The 15,465-nt window shown below is 41.5% G+C and overlaps 1 protein-coding gene across 1 annotated transcript in view; it reads left to right on the plus strand.

The window, feature by feature from the left end:
- The first annotated feature begins 2,883 nt into the window (after positions 1–2,883).
- The window catches only part of LOC120052755 (alkaline ceramidase 2-like), a 31,825-nt gene continuing 19,243 nt past the window's right edge, over positions 2,884–15,465 (plus strand). Inside the window, exons 1-2 of the mRNA XM_038999849.1 lie at positions 2,884–3,235; positions 3,777–3,891. Coding sequence (XP_038855777.1) covers positions 3,128–3,235; positions 3,777–3,891 — 223 coding nt within the window. The 5' untranslated portion in view covers positions 2,884–3,127. The remainder of the gene's footprint in view (positions 3,236–3,776; positions 3,892–15,465) is intronic.

The following is a 15,465-nucleotide window of genomic DNA, read 5'->3' on the forward strand; positions in this document are numbered from 1 at the left end:
GATAACACGTGGTGTTAGTTACAATGTTGCCTTTTTCTCATAAGAATCTTTCATCAGCATTTAAAACTGCATGCACAAATGTAATGGAAACATTCCGTTTAATACTCCTAAATGAAACATGTAATTATAAAAAAAATGTCACTGAACCTGGTCTCTAATATCCCCATATTCCCCTCCAATGACAGTATAAACAAGGTATTCGTCTTTCTTTATTGTCAACTATTTCAATATGCTGTAATTCACTACATATGTGATTTCATAATTTTTGTCTGTCTGTAAAAGTATACTTGTGCATCATCACGCATGTGTTACAATTTGTTGCTGTATTCAAGGGTAGGCCTACTTGAGATTACACCACACTTCAGTGCCAGAAACATGGGAGGGAAAGGTAGATTTATGGAGTAATGGGGTGGAAGAGCCAAGATTGAGTGAAATGCTAAGGAAATCTTCAGGGGGTGTAGTATTTAACTATGTATTTCATTTCCTTAGGGAGACGAGAATAATGGGTAGAATTTAGACATCCCCTGTCTCTGGTCCACACTCCAGTCTAGTTGGTGGCGGTAATGCACCTCAAAGTTGGTTGCCAACTGCCATATAAAATCCACAGAAGAAGAAGAAGAAGAAGAATTACAGCAAATGAAATTGTAGACCAGTTAGCCAAAAGAGCTTTGAAACCTGATATAATTGATATTAATGTTCCACTGGGTAGAGGTGAGGCCAAGTGTATGATCAGAGTCATTTTGATAGATGTGTGGCAGAAGAGATGGGACTCTGAGCCCAAGTGCCGGCATTTATATGCCCTCCAAAGAAAGGTCGGTGGACCAATATTCAATGGTAAGATTAGGAAGGAAGAGTTGGTGTTTGCTCGATTGCTCTTGGGACATTGTCCATTGAACTTGTCATTTCATCTGGTTGGCAAGCATGTGAATGGTTTGTGTCTGGACTGTACGGTCCATGAAATGGTGGAGCATGTGTTATTATATTGTTGTAAGTATGTTGAAGAAAGGAAAAGACCGAAGTGTAGGGTCATTGAGGTTGGACGAGGTTGGACGGGTTGGAAGGGATTTTGGGGATGTGGGAGGGTCTATTAGAAGTTAGTAGGGCTCTTATTTATTTTCTCAGAAGTACTGAGTTAGGTAGGAGGATATAGAAATGTTGTAAACCGTGATTGACCACACACTCCAGCACAGTAGGTTGCAGCATGCAACGCTGGCTTGCGGGCCGCCATTATAGAAGAATTACAGTGGTGAAGAGAGTAATTGGGCGAAGGCCACGGTGGGGAGGATGGCAGAAAATAAAATAAGGAAGGAAGTGGAACATATTATGAATAAAGATGGAGTGGGGGATTGCACAGGCCTTCTGAAAGATCTGGTGAACGAGAAGATGATGGAAAATTTAAAAAAGGAGAGACATGGAATATTTATTGAGTGAATATGGAATGGAGGATCGCACAGAACTTTTGGAAGAGCTTGAGGAGGAAATGGGACAGGACGAGGGTGAGGATGAATTAAATGTAGTGGCAGGTGCTTTGATGACTGCTGAGAAGAAGTTGAGTGAAGAGGAAAGTAGTGAGGTGAGGAAGGTGGGTGTCAAATGCAAAAACAGGGATACAAGCTCCAATAGTTCAGAGATGGAATTTGTTGAGAGTGAGGGTGAACTACCTGCGGTGAGGATCGCCGATTTCGGGCCTCGTCCTAAGGATGATTTAGGTCCAGTGGGAGTGAGATTTGTAGAGAGAATGGAGTCTTGCTGTGTGGTTGATCCATATGTGGTATCAGGTTGGGTGGAGGAGAGGTTGGGGACTGTTGAGATGGTGAAGGTAACTTGAAGTGGACTCGTGATGATTTATTGTGTTTCCTCCGCCCAGAGGGCGCTTTGGTTTACGAGATTAGGGGCAATCATTTTGACGTGCTTTGCTCTCCATAACAGGGCGCCGTTGAAAGGAATGATAACGGGGGTGGCATGAAGTGTTGAGGAGGAGCAGTTGAAATGGAAGATTCCCGGTGTCTGTGACGCCCGCCGCTTGATGAAACATAGATCCGTTGGGGAAAAGGAGAAGACATTATCTGTCATGCTGAGTTTTGATGCAGTTGTTACCAGATAAGGTAAAAGTAGGAAGTGTCAGTTATCCATTGAGAGTTTATGTTCTGAAAATATAACAGTGTTTTTGATGTCAAGGTTATGGGCATATTGCAGCAGATGCCTAGATGTGAGAAGTGTGCAGGGGGGCATGAGACAAAGGAATGTGTAGTATCGGTGTAGAAAGTTCTGTTTGTTAGTTGTGGGGGTGATCATTGGGCTGGAGATAGGAGGTATCCATTGAGAGAAAGGCAGATTGAGTGTAGTACAGAAAGTGTTGAATACTGAAGCAGTGAAGAGAGTGGTAGAGAAGGATGGGTACAGGGTGAGGGATCCTGAGAGGATTCCTGTGAGTAGGCAGAGGTTGACAGAGTGATGGGAAGAATGTGCGCTTCAGTAAGGTGGGCTTTTTAGCGTTTATAGCCATGGTTGTACTGCAGAAATTAATCGAAAGTCACAGAAAATATAGTTTGTAGTGGCAGCGGCAGAGAGGTACTTGGGATTGCGAGGATTTACTGCAGAACTGCTAGAGGCAGTGTTGAGTGGTAGTGATATGTCCTCTCAGACCATTGGTCTGAAGTAGGAATAGATAGGGTTAAATAGTGTAATGAGTGGTGTTTTTTTTTTTTTAGATAGGGCTAATAGGTGGTAGGTATTATCCTTTTCCCCAATTTTGCATTATTATTTCCAATAATATAATGTATGTAGACCGTGAATGGCATCACACACCAGTGCAGTAGGTGGCGGTGTATGCAACTAGAAGTTCGATGCGATCCGACAACCAAATCCCAAAGAAGAAGAAGACGAAGAACAAGAACAATAATTACAGCGCTCTTGCACTTTGTTGAGAGCGGAGTTGTACGACAAGCTTGCATTGGGATATACTGGTGATTTAAAATGCGTTTGAATTTGGATGCATTTTGTATACAGCTACCTGTTTCAAATTCTGGTAATTGATCGTCTAGCGGTCCACAGCTGATTTGATAGTCGACTGCTTTATCTCAATAGTGACTGCGGAGTCCTATCCATTACTAGAACAAGTCGAGACATGACTAATCCTATGTTTTGGGACCAACTGCAAGCTGGAAGCTCCGAGGTGGACTGGTGTGAAGGCAATTACCTTATTTACCCAAGCATTGCAGAGTTTTATAACACGGTTAGTCATGTATCTTTATGCCAATATTGTAATCTGTTTTGTGACAGCCATTGCTTAGTGTCTTTGTGTCAATATTTGCTAATCCTTACTTTTCTGCATGGCACTGCTTCCCGTTATTTACTGTATTGTGATTTCGTTTGAATGTTACTACCCCAGATTGGTCGTCGACACATCCTCACTTTTCAACAGTTAGATTTTTTGAACACACAGGCGCAATGGCACCTCATCTGTTTCAACAGCTGTCAGCTACTATCAGTGCTGAATGTTATTTCTTTTAACATTTTTTGTTATTTTTTTTGCCTATCAAGAAGACACCTTGGTATTTAGATGAAACATTTTCACATTGTTCAATAGGCCTACCTCTTGTATTCGTATCCTTACTGTGGCCACGTGTTCCTAAAGATTCAGAAATTATGTTGCAATACAGAGTGAAATTAATGGATGTGTGTATTGTATTTGTATCAAGCATATCACTTGCTTGGTAACTTTTAGGCTACAATTCTGCTCACATTTTCATTCCCTTAATTTTTTTTCATTTCAGATCAGCAACATCTTGTTTTTTGTTTTACCGCCTATATTAATGTGCTTGTTCCGCCAGTACGCAACACATTTCAACAGTGGAATATATCTAATTTGGATTCTACTGGTTGTGATTGGTAAGTTGTTTTGACAAAGCATGATGATTCCTTCATTTACTTTGACTTGTGTGTGTGGCCTGAACCTCATTTTATTTTAAGGGCACTCATACTTATAGGTTTACGTCTGAAAAAAGATGGTCTGAATATATAGGACACATCCCACACGTTTTCCTTTAATGGAAGACTTAAGGATGGCCATGTCACTAAAATGGCCATGCCTAGGTGTATGATGACACCAACCAAACATTGCTATCACAGTTAGTGCATTCGGAAAGTATTCAGACCCCTTGACTTTTTCCACATTTTGTTACGTTACACCCTTGTTCTAAAATTAATTAAATTGTTTTTTTTTACCTCATCACTTTACACACAATACCCCATAATGACAAACCAAAAACAGGTTTTCAAAACATTTAGCAAATGTATGAAAAATAATCAACTTCAATTTCACATTTATGTAAGTACAGCCTCAGGTCTTCTTGGGTATGACACTACAGCTTGGCTCACCTGTATTTGGGGAGTGTATCACATTCTTCTCTGCAGATCCTCACGCTCTGTCAGGTTGGTTGGGGAGCGTCACTGCACTGCTATTTTAGATCGGGTTCAAGTCCGGGCTCTGGCTGGGCCACTCAAGGACATTCAGAGACTTGTCCTGACGCCACTCCTGCATTGTCTTGGCCGTGTGTTTAGGGCCGTTGTCCTGTTAGATGGTGAACCTTTGCCCCAGTCTGAGGTCCTGAGCGCTCTGGAGCAGGTTTTCATCAAGAATCTCTCTGTACTTTGCTCCGTTCATCTTTCCCTTGATCCTGACTAGTCTCCTAGTCCCTGCCGCTGAAAAACATCCCCACAGCATGATGCTGCCACCACCATGCTTCACCGTAGGGGTGGTGCCAGGTTTTCTCCAGGGTGTGGCGCTTGGCATTCAGGCCAAAGAGTTCAATCTTGGTTTCATCAGACCAGAAAATCTTGTTTCTCATGGTCTGAGTTCTTTAGGTGCCTTTTGGGAAACTCCAAGTGGGCTGTCGTGCCTTACTGAGGTGTGGCTTCGGTCTGGCCACTCTACCATAAAGGCCTGATTGGTGGAGTGCTGCAGAGATGGTTGTTCTTCTGGAAGGTTTTCCCATCTCTACAGATGAACTCTGAAGCTAGGTCAGAGGGACCATCGGGTTCTTGAAAACCTCCCTGACCAATGCCCTTCTCCCCCTATTGCTCAGTTTGGCCAGGCGGCCTGCTCTGGGAAGAGTCTTGGTGGTTCCAAACTTCTTTTTTTCTTTTCTTTTTTTACATTTCTTTTTTCTCCCCAATTTTCATGTTATCCAATTGGTAGTTACAGTCTTGTCTCATCGCTGCAACTCCCGTATGGACTCAGGAGAGGTGAAGGTCGAGAGCCGTGGGTCCTCCGAAAAACACAACCCAGCCAAGCCGCACTGCTTCTTGACACAACGCCCACTTAACCCGGTAGCCAGCCGCACCAATGTGTCGGAGGAAATACCGTACACCTGGCGACCATGTCAGAGTGCATTGCGCCCGGCCCGCCACAGGAATCGCTAGAGCGAGATGGGACAAGACCGTCCCTGCCGGCCAAACCCTCCCCTTACCCGGACGACGCTGGGGCAATTGTGCGTCGCCCCATAGGTCCTCCGGTCGCGGCCGGCTATGACAGAGCCTGGACTCGAACCACGATCTCTAGTGGCACAGCTAGTACTGCGATGCAGTGCCTTGAACCACTGCACCACTCGGGAAGCAACTTCTTCAATTTAAGAACGATGGAGGCCATTGTTTTCTTGGGGACCTTCAATGCTGATAATTTATTTGGTACCCTTCTCCAGATCTGTGCCTCGACACAATCCTGTCTCCGAGCTCTACGGACAATTCCTTCAACCTCGTGGCTTGGTTTTTGCTCTGACATGCACTGTCATCTGTGGGACATTATGTAGACAGGTGTGTGTGCCTTTCCAAATCTTGTCCAATCAATTGAATTTACCACAGATTGACTCAATCAAGTTCTAGCAACATCTTAAGGATGATCAATGGAAACAGGATGCAGCTGAGCTCAATTTCGAGTCTCATAGCAAAGCGTCTGAATACTTATGTAAATAAGGTATTTCTGTATTTTATTTTCAAAAGTTTCTGAACCGGTTTTTGCTTTGTCATTTAAGGGTTTATTGTGGGTAGATTGAGGGGAAAATTGTAATTGTATCCATTTTAGAATAAGGCTGTAACGGAACAAAATGAGGGAAAAGTCAAGGGGTCTGAATACTTTCCGAATGCACTGTGTGTGTGTGTAAAATATATATATACTACCGTTCAAAAGTTTGGGGTCACTTAGAAATGTCCTTGTTTTTGAAAGAAAAGCACTTTTTCGTCCATTTTAAAATAACATGGAATTGATCAGAAATACAGTGTAGACATTGTTAATGTTGTAAATGACTATTGTAACTGGAAACAGCTGATCTAAATATAAAAATAAATATCTACATAGGCATACAGAGGCCCATTATCAGCAACCATTACTCCCTTCACAGAACAGCACAAACTGGCTCGAATCAGAATAAAAAGGGTGGGAGGCCCCGGTGAAGAGGCGACTCCGGGATGCTGTCCTTCTGCCATTTCCAAAAGGCCAGCATCCCGGAGTCGCCTCTTCACCGTTGAGACTGGTGTTTTGCGGGTACTATTTAATGAAGCTGCCAGTTGAGGACTTGAGGCGTCTGTTTCTCAAACTAGACACTCTAATGTACTTGTCCTCTTGCTCAGTTGTGCACCGGGGCCTCTCACTCTTTATATTCTCAGTAGAGCCAGTTTGTATGGAACGCCGTTTGGGTCTTTGCGTGTCAAAAAATATACACGTAAAATAACACTATTTGATGTGTTAATTAAGCTTTTAATTTGACACGTCAAATAACACAGTTTAATTGCAGAATGTTGTGTTGGACTGCAACTTCTGGGGTAGCTAGCTAGCGTTAGCTTGGTACCTAGCTAGCACCAATACAACCAGCCTGAAAACAATGACCTGTAGAAACTGCAGTCATTTTCATTATTCTTAGCAATGATTTAGGAATCCTTGTGAGTAAGTATAGGCTAGGTAGCCACTTGTTGTTCGCCTATTGAAATTAAACTTCAGTTCATGAAAAGAAATGGCTAGCCAGCTACTAAACCCTGTTGCCCAAGAGAGAATGCACATGTGGAATCATGTAGTAACCAAAAAAGTGTTAACATCTCCAGGGGGTGTGGGACGCTACCGTCCCATCCAGTGAAATTGTAGAGCACCAAATTCAAAAACAGAAATACTCATAAAAATTAATAAAACATACAAGTGTTATACATCGGTTTAAAGATTAACTTCTTGTTAATCAAACCACGGTGTCAGATTTCAAAAGGCTTTACAGCGAAAGCATAACATGCGATTATCTGAGAACAGCGCCCAGCAGACAAATCATTACAAACAGTTACCAGCCAAGTGGAGGAGTTACACAAGTCAGAAATAGTGATAAAATGAATAACTTACCTTTTGATCTTCACATGGTTGCACTCACAAGACTCCCATTTACTCAATAAATGTTTGTTTTGTTTGATGAAGTCCCTCATATCCAAAAACCTCTGTATTGTTCGCGCGCTTTGTTCAGTAATCTACAGGCTCAAAGGCAGTCACAACAGACAGAAGAGAAATCCGAAAAGTATCACTAAAGTTCGTAGAAACAAGGTCAACGATGTTTATAATCAATCATCAGGTTGTTTTTAGTCATAATAATCAATAACATTTCAACCGGACAGAAGCTTCGTCAATATAAAAGGAAAACAAGAAAGGCGTGCTCTCAGTTGTGCGCATGAAAAACCTCTGGGACACCGAATGGTCCACTCGTTCAGAGTGGTCTTACTCCCTCAATTTTCAGAACACAAGCCTGAAACAATTTCTAAAGACTGTTGACATCTAGTGGAAGCCATAGGAAGTGCAATTTGAGTCCTAAGTCAATGGATACTGTAATGGCATTCAATAGAAAACTACAAGTTTTCGCCTGCCATATCAGTTCTGTTATACTCACAGACATTATTTTAACAGTTTTGGAAACTTTAGAGTTTTCTATCCAAATCTATCTATTATATGCATATGCTAGCTTCTGGGCCTGAGTAGCAGGCAGTTTACTTTGTGCACACTTTTCATCCGGAGGTGAAAATAGTGCCCCCTACCCTAATGAAGTTAAACAAATCAAAATATATTTTATATTTGAGATTCTTCAAATAGCCACCCTTTGCATTGATGACAGCTTTGAACACTCTTGGCATTCTCTCAACCAGCTTCATGAGGTAGTCACCTGGAATGCATTTAAATTGAACAGGTGTGCCTAGTTAAGTTAATTTGTGGAATTTCTTTCTTAATGCGTTTGAGCCAATCAATTGTGTTGTGACAAGGTAGGGGGGTATACAGAAGAGAGCCCTATTTGGTAAAAGACCATGTACATTTTATGGCAAGAACAGCTCAATGAAGCAAAGAGAACCGACAGTTCATCGTTACTTTAAGACATGGTAATTCAGTACGGAGAATTTCAAGAACTTTGAAAGTTTCTTCAGGTGCAGTCGCAAAAACCATCAAGCACTATGATGGAACTGGCTCTCATGAGGACCACCACAGGAATGGAAGACTCAGTTACCTGTGCTGGAGAGGATAAGTTCATTAGAGTTGCCAGCCTCAGAAATTGCAGCCCAAATAAATGATTCAGCGTTCAAGTAACAGACACATCTTAAAATCAACTGTCCAGAGGAGACGGTGAATCAGGCCTTCATGGTCCAATTGCTGCAAAGAAACCACTACTAAAGGACACCAATAAGAAGAGACTTCCTTGGGCCAAGAAACACAAGCAATGGACATTAGACCAGTGGAAATTGTCCTTTTGGTCTGATGAGTCCAAATTTGAGATTTTTGGTTCCAACCGCTGTGTCTTTGTGAGACACAGAGTAGGTGAATGGATGATTACCGTATGTGTGTTTCCCACCGTAAAGCATGGACGAGGTGGTGTTATGGTGTGGGGGTGCTTTACTGGTGACACAGTCTTGTGATATAGTTATAATTCAAGGTACACTTAACCAGCATGGCTACCACAGCATTCTGCAGCGATATCCCATCTGGTTTGCGCTTAGTGGGACTATCATTTCATTTTCAACAGGACAATGACCCAACACACCTCCAGGCTGTGTAAGGGCTATTTTACCAAGAAGGAGAGTGATGGAGTGCTGCTTCAGATGACCTGGCCTCCACAACCCCCCAACCTCAACCAAATTGAGATGGTTTGGGATGAGTCGGACCGCAGAGTGAAGGAAAAGCAGCCAACAAGTGCTCCGCATATGTGGGAACTCCTTCAAGACCGTCGGAAAAACATTCTAGGTGAAGCTGGTTGAGAGATTGCCAAGAGAACCACCAGCTTTCATATGTCCTGAGCAAGGAACTTAAACGTTAGCTTTTTTACATGGCACATATTGCACTTTTACTTCTCCAACACTGTTTTTGCATTATTTAAACCAAATTGAGCATGTTTTATTATTTATTTGAGGCTAAATGGGTTTAATTTATTTATGTATTATATTAAGATAAAATAAGTGTTCATTGTTCATTCATTATTGTTGTAATTGTCATTATTTCAAGTGTGTGTGTATATATATATATATATATATATATATATATATATATATATATATATATACTGCTCAAAAAAATAAAGGGAACACTAAAATAACACATCCTAGATCTGAATGAATGAAATATTCTTATTAAATACTTTTTTCTTTACATAGTTGAATGTGCTGACAACAAAATCACACAAAAATGGAAATCAAATTTATCAACCCATGGAGGTCTGGATTTGGAGTCACACTCAAAATTAAAGTGGAAAACCACACTACAGGCTGATCCAACTTTGATGTAATGTCCTTAAAACAAGTCAAAATGAGGCTCAGTAGTGTGTGTGGCCTCCACGTGCCTGTATGACCTCCCTACAACGCCTGGGCATGCTCCTGATGAGGTGGCGGATGGTCTCCTGAGGGATCTCCCAGACCTGGACTAAAGCATCCGCCAACTCCTGGACAGTCTGTGGTGCAACGTGGCGTTGGTGGATGGAGCGAGACATGATGTCCCAGATGTGCTCAATTGGATTCAGGTCTGGGGAACGGGCAGGCCAGTCCATAGCATCAATGCCTTCCTCTTGCAGGAACTGCTGACACACTCCAGCCACATGAGGTCTAGCATTGTCTTGCATTAGGAGGAACCCAGGGCCAACCGCACCAGCATATGGTCTCACAAGGGGTCTGAGGATCTCATCTCGGTACCTAATGGCAGTCAGGCTACCTCTGGCGAGCACATGGAGGGCTGTGTGGCCCCCCAAAGAAATGTCACCCCACCCCACACCATGACTGACCCACCGCCAAACCGGTCATGCTGGAGGATGTTGCAGGCAGCAGAACGTTCTCCACGGCGTCTCCAGACTGTCATGTCTGTCACATGTGCTCAGTGTGAACCTGCTTTCATCTGTGAAGAGCACAGGGCGCCAGTGGCGAATTTGCCAATCTTGGTGTTCTCTGGCAAATGCCAAACGTCCTGCACGGTGTTGGGCTGTAAGCACAACCCCCACCTGTGGACGTCGGGCCCTCATACCACCCTCATGGAGTCTGTTTCTGACCGTTTGAGCAGACACATGCACATTTGTGGCCTGCTGGAGGTCATTTTGCAGGGCTCTGGCAGTGCTCCTCCTGCTTCTCTTTGCACAAAGGCAGAGGTAGCGGTCCTGCTGCTGGGTTGTTGCCCTCCTACGGCCTCCTCCACGTCTCCTGATGTACTGGCCTGTCTCCTGGTAGCGCCTCCATGCTCTGGACACTACGCTGACAGACACAGCAAACCTTCTTGCCACAGCTCGCATTGATGTGCCATCCTGGATGAGCTGCACTACTTGAGCCACTTGTGTGGGTTGTAGACTCCGTCTCATGCTACCACTAGAGTGAAAGCACCGCCAGCATTCAAAAGTGACCAAAACATCAGCCAGGAAATATAGGAACTGAGAAGTGGTCTGTGGTCACCACCTGCAGAACCACTCCTTTATTGGGGGTGTCTTGCTAATTGCCTATAATTTCCACCTGTTGTCTATTCCATTTGCACAACAGCATGTGACATTTATTGTCAATCAGTGTTGCTTCCTAAGTGGACAGTTTGATTTCACAGAAGTGTGATTGACTTGGAATTACATTGTGTTGTTTAAGTGTTCCCTTTATTTTTTTGAGCAGTGTGTGTGTGTGTGTATATATATATATAATCTTGGCCGATTTTTAAAATCTGTATAAGCTTTTTTTGGTCCTCCAATAATCGGTATCGGAGTTGAAAAATCATAATCGGTCGACCTCTAATATATACAGTTGAAGTTTACATACACCTTAGCCAAATACATTTAAACTCAGTTTTTCACAATTCCTGACATTTAGTCTGAGTAAAAATGTCCTGTCAGTTCGAATCACCACTTTATTTTAAGAATGTGAAATGTCAGAATTTTAGTAGAGAGAATGATTTATTTCAGCTTTAATTTCTTTCATCACATTCCCAGTGGGTCAGAAGTTTACATACACTCAATTAGTATTTGGTAACATTGCCTTTAACTTGTTTAACCTGTCTAGGACTTCCGCTAGCCAACAGCCAATGGAATTGCAGGGCGCCAAATACAAATCAACAGAAATCTCATAAATCAAATTTCTCAAACATACAGTATTAGGCACCATTTTAAAGATAAAATTCTCGTTAATCCAGCCACAGTGTCTGATTTCAAAAATGCTTTACAGCGAAAGCTCCACAAAAGATTATGTTAGGTCACCACCAAGTCACAGAAAAACCCAGCCATTTTTCCCGCCAAAGAGAGGAGTCACAAAAAGCACAAATAGAGATAAAATTAATCACTAACCTTTGATCTTCATCAGATGACACTCATAGGACTTCATGTTACACAATACATGTATGTCTTGTTCGGTAAAGTTCATATTTATATCCAAAAATATTATTTTACATTGGCGTGTTACGTTCAGTAGTTCCAAAACATGCAGTGATATTGCAGAGAGCCACATGCATTCACAGAAATACTCATAATAAATGTTGATGAAAATACAACTATTATACATGGAACTTTAGATACACTTTAGATGCAACCGCTGTGTCAGATTTCAAAAAAACTTTACGTAAAAAGCATAATCTGAGAACGGCGCTCAGAGCCCAAACCAGCCAGAGAAATATCCGCCATGTTGGGTAGTCAACATTATTCATAAATAGCATTATAAATATTCACTTACCTTTGATCTTAATCAGAATGCTCTCCCAGGAATCGCAGTTCCACAAAAATGCTTGTTTTGTTCAATAATGTCCATTTATGTCCATTTATGTCCAATAGCTTCTTTTGTTAGGGCGTTTGGTAAACAAATCCAAAAGTGCGATCTGGTCCATTCGGACGAAACGTTCAAAAAGTTATATTACAGGTCAAAGAAACTTGTCAAACTAAGTATAGAATCAATCTTTAGGATGTTTTTATCATAAAAGTTCAATAATGTTCCAACCGGAGAATTCCATTGTCTGTAGAAAAGTAATGGAACGAGAGCTACCTCTCAAGTGAAAGCTCGTGACTGAAAACGAGGCTGTAGGCAGACCCCTTAGTCAAACAGCTCCCATCCGGCCCCCTTCACATGAGCAGCCTGAAACAACATTCTAAAGACAGTTGACATCTAGTGGAAGCCTTAGGAAGTGCAAAATAACCCATATCCCACTGTGTATTCAATAGGGGTGAGTTCAAAAACTACAAACCTCAGGTTTTTGCTTGCCATATGAGTTATGTTATACTCACAGACATCATTCAAACAGTTTTAGAAACTTCAGAGTGTTTTCTACCCAATACTAATAATAATATGCATATATTAACATCTGGGACTGAGTAGGAGGCAGTTCACTCTGGGCACGCTATTCATCCAAAAGTGAAAATGCTGCCCCCTATCCCAAACAAGTTAAAGCTTGGTCGCAAATGGGTCTTCCAAATGGACAATGACCCCAAGCATACTTCCAAAGTTGTGGCAAAATGGCTTAAGGACAACAAAGTCAAGGTATTGGAGTGGCCATCACAAAGCCCTGACCTCAATCCTATAGAAAATTTGTGGGCAGAACTGAAAAACAGTGTGCGATCAAGGAGGCCTACAAACCTGACTCAGTTACACCAGCTCTGTCAGGAGGAATGGGCCAAAATTCAACCAACTTATTGTGGGAAGCTTGTGGAAGGCTACCCAAAACATTTGACCCAACTTAAGACTGATGTCTTGAGATGGTGCTTCAATATATCCACATACTTTTCCTCCCACATGATGCCATGTATTTTGTGAAGTGCACCATTCCCTCCTGCAGCAAAGCACCCCCACAATATTATGCTGCCACCCCTGTGCTTCACGGTTGGGATGGTGTTCTCTGGCTTGCAAGCATCCCCCTTTTTCCTCTAAACATAACGATGGTTATTATGGCCAAACAGTTCCATTTTTGTTCCATCAGACCAGCAGACATTTCTTCTAAAAGTATGATCTTTGTTCCCATGTGTAGTTGCAAACCTTAGTCTGGCTTGTTTATGGTGGTTTTGGAGCAGTGGCTTCTTCCTTGCTGAGTGGCCTTTCAGGTTGTGTCGATATAGGACTTGTTTTACTGTGGATATAGATACTTTTCTACCTGTTTCCTCCAGCATCTTCACAAGGTCCTTTGCTGTTGTTCTGGGATTGATTTGCACTTTTCGCATCAAAGTACGTTCATCTCTAGGAGACAGAAAGCATCTCCTTCCTGAGCGGTATGACGGCTGTGTGGTCCCATGGTGTTTATACTTGCGTACTCTTGTTTGTACAGATGAACGTGGTACCTTCAGGCGTTTGGAAATTGCTCCCAACGATGAACCAAACTCGTGGAGATCTACATTTTTTTCTGAGGTCTTAGCTGATTTCTTTTGATTTTCCCATGATGTCAAGCAAAGAGGCACTGAGTTTGAAGGTAGGCCTTGAAATACATCCACAGGTACAGCTCCAATTGACTCAAATTATGTCAATTAGCCTATCAGAAGCATCTAAAGCCATGACATCGTTTTCTGGAATTTTCCAAGCTGTTTACATACTGTGCCTTTAATCTTCTGACCCACTGGAATTGTGATACAGTGAAATAATCTGTCTGTGAAGAATTGTTGGAAAAATTATGTGTCATGCACAAAGTAGATGTCCTCACCAACTTGCCAAAACTATAGTTTGTTAACAAGAAATTTGTGGAGTGGTTGAAAAACAAGTTTTAATTACTCCAAACTAAGTTTATGTAAACTTCCGACTTCAACTGTGTGTGTGTATATATGTGTATTTGTCTGTGTTTATGTATGTGTGTATGTGTTAGGAATTTTATGAATAATGACTAAGCAAAATCTACATTTAAATAGAACTATAACTAATTGAACTCTACCCTGTATTATTATATCTGATTTAATAATGTTAATTCATAAGGAAGGGATTATGTAGCATGAATAAGGAGTAATTAAAACATAATAAACACCATTCCAACTTAGTTGGAGAGGTATGTGTTGTGGGTTATTAAGTAAGCAAAAAGGATCGTTAACCTATGGTTGAACCGACTCAACTTAGCTCTGGGATGTTTAGATAAGGCAGCGAGTGCCTCCCTAGGTTTTCCATTATCTGGAGCTGTCTGCTAAAGTGGTAAAGTGGTAATAAATTATGGTGAAACTTCAAGAGTTAATCCAGTTAAATTGTGTGTCGTGTGTGCGCTGGTGAGTTGGAATGAGCTTTTGAACCTGTTTTGTCTTGGTCGAGAGGAGGAGATTCATTCTGCAACCAATGACGTCATATTTTGTATATAAACTGTTGTTCGTGGTTCAATGGGAGCGCGCTCACGAGAATAAATGCTATTGGCTGATTCTGAGACTGGTCTCTGTCTATTTTATGCAAAATAAGGCTCTTACAAATTCTTAGAAACAAGACAGAGTGATTTCAATTGAATTGAACAATAGACACATATAGGAATTATTAAATTCCGTTAACAGTATGTGTATATATATATTATATATATATATTATATATGTGTGTGTGTATATATATATATATATATATATATTTTTTTTTTACCCATATACCAATGGGTTCCCTTTGCGAGGCATTGGAAATCTCCCTGTTTTTTGTTGAATCTGTGTTTGATGTTAACTGCTCAACTGAGGGACCTTACAGATAATTGTATGTGTGGGGTACAGAAATTAGGTAGTCATTCAAAAAGCATGTCAAACACTATTATTGCACACAGTTCATGCTACTTATTAAGCAAATGTTTGCTCCTCAGCTTATTTAGGCTTGCCATAACAAAGGGGTTGAATAATTTGACTCAAGACGTTTCAGCTTTTAATTTATTTATTTGTAAAAATTTCTAAAAACATCATTCCACTTTCACATTATGGGGTATTGTGTGTAGGCCAGTGAAACAAACTCTAAATTTAATCAATTTTCAGGCTGTAACACAACAAAATGTGGAAAAAGTGAAAGGGTGTGAGTAGTTTTTCAAGGCACTGT

This window comes from Salvelinus namaycush, chromosome 8 (genome assembly GCF_016432855.1).
Source record: "Salvelinus namaycush isolate Seneca chromosome 8, SaNama_1.0, whole genome shotgun sequence".
Taxonomy (NCBI): domain Eukaryota; kingdom Metazoa; phylum Chordata; class Actinopteri; order Salmoniformes; family Salmonidae; genus Salvelinus; species Salvelinus namaycush.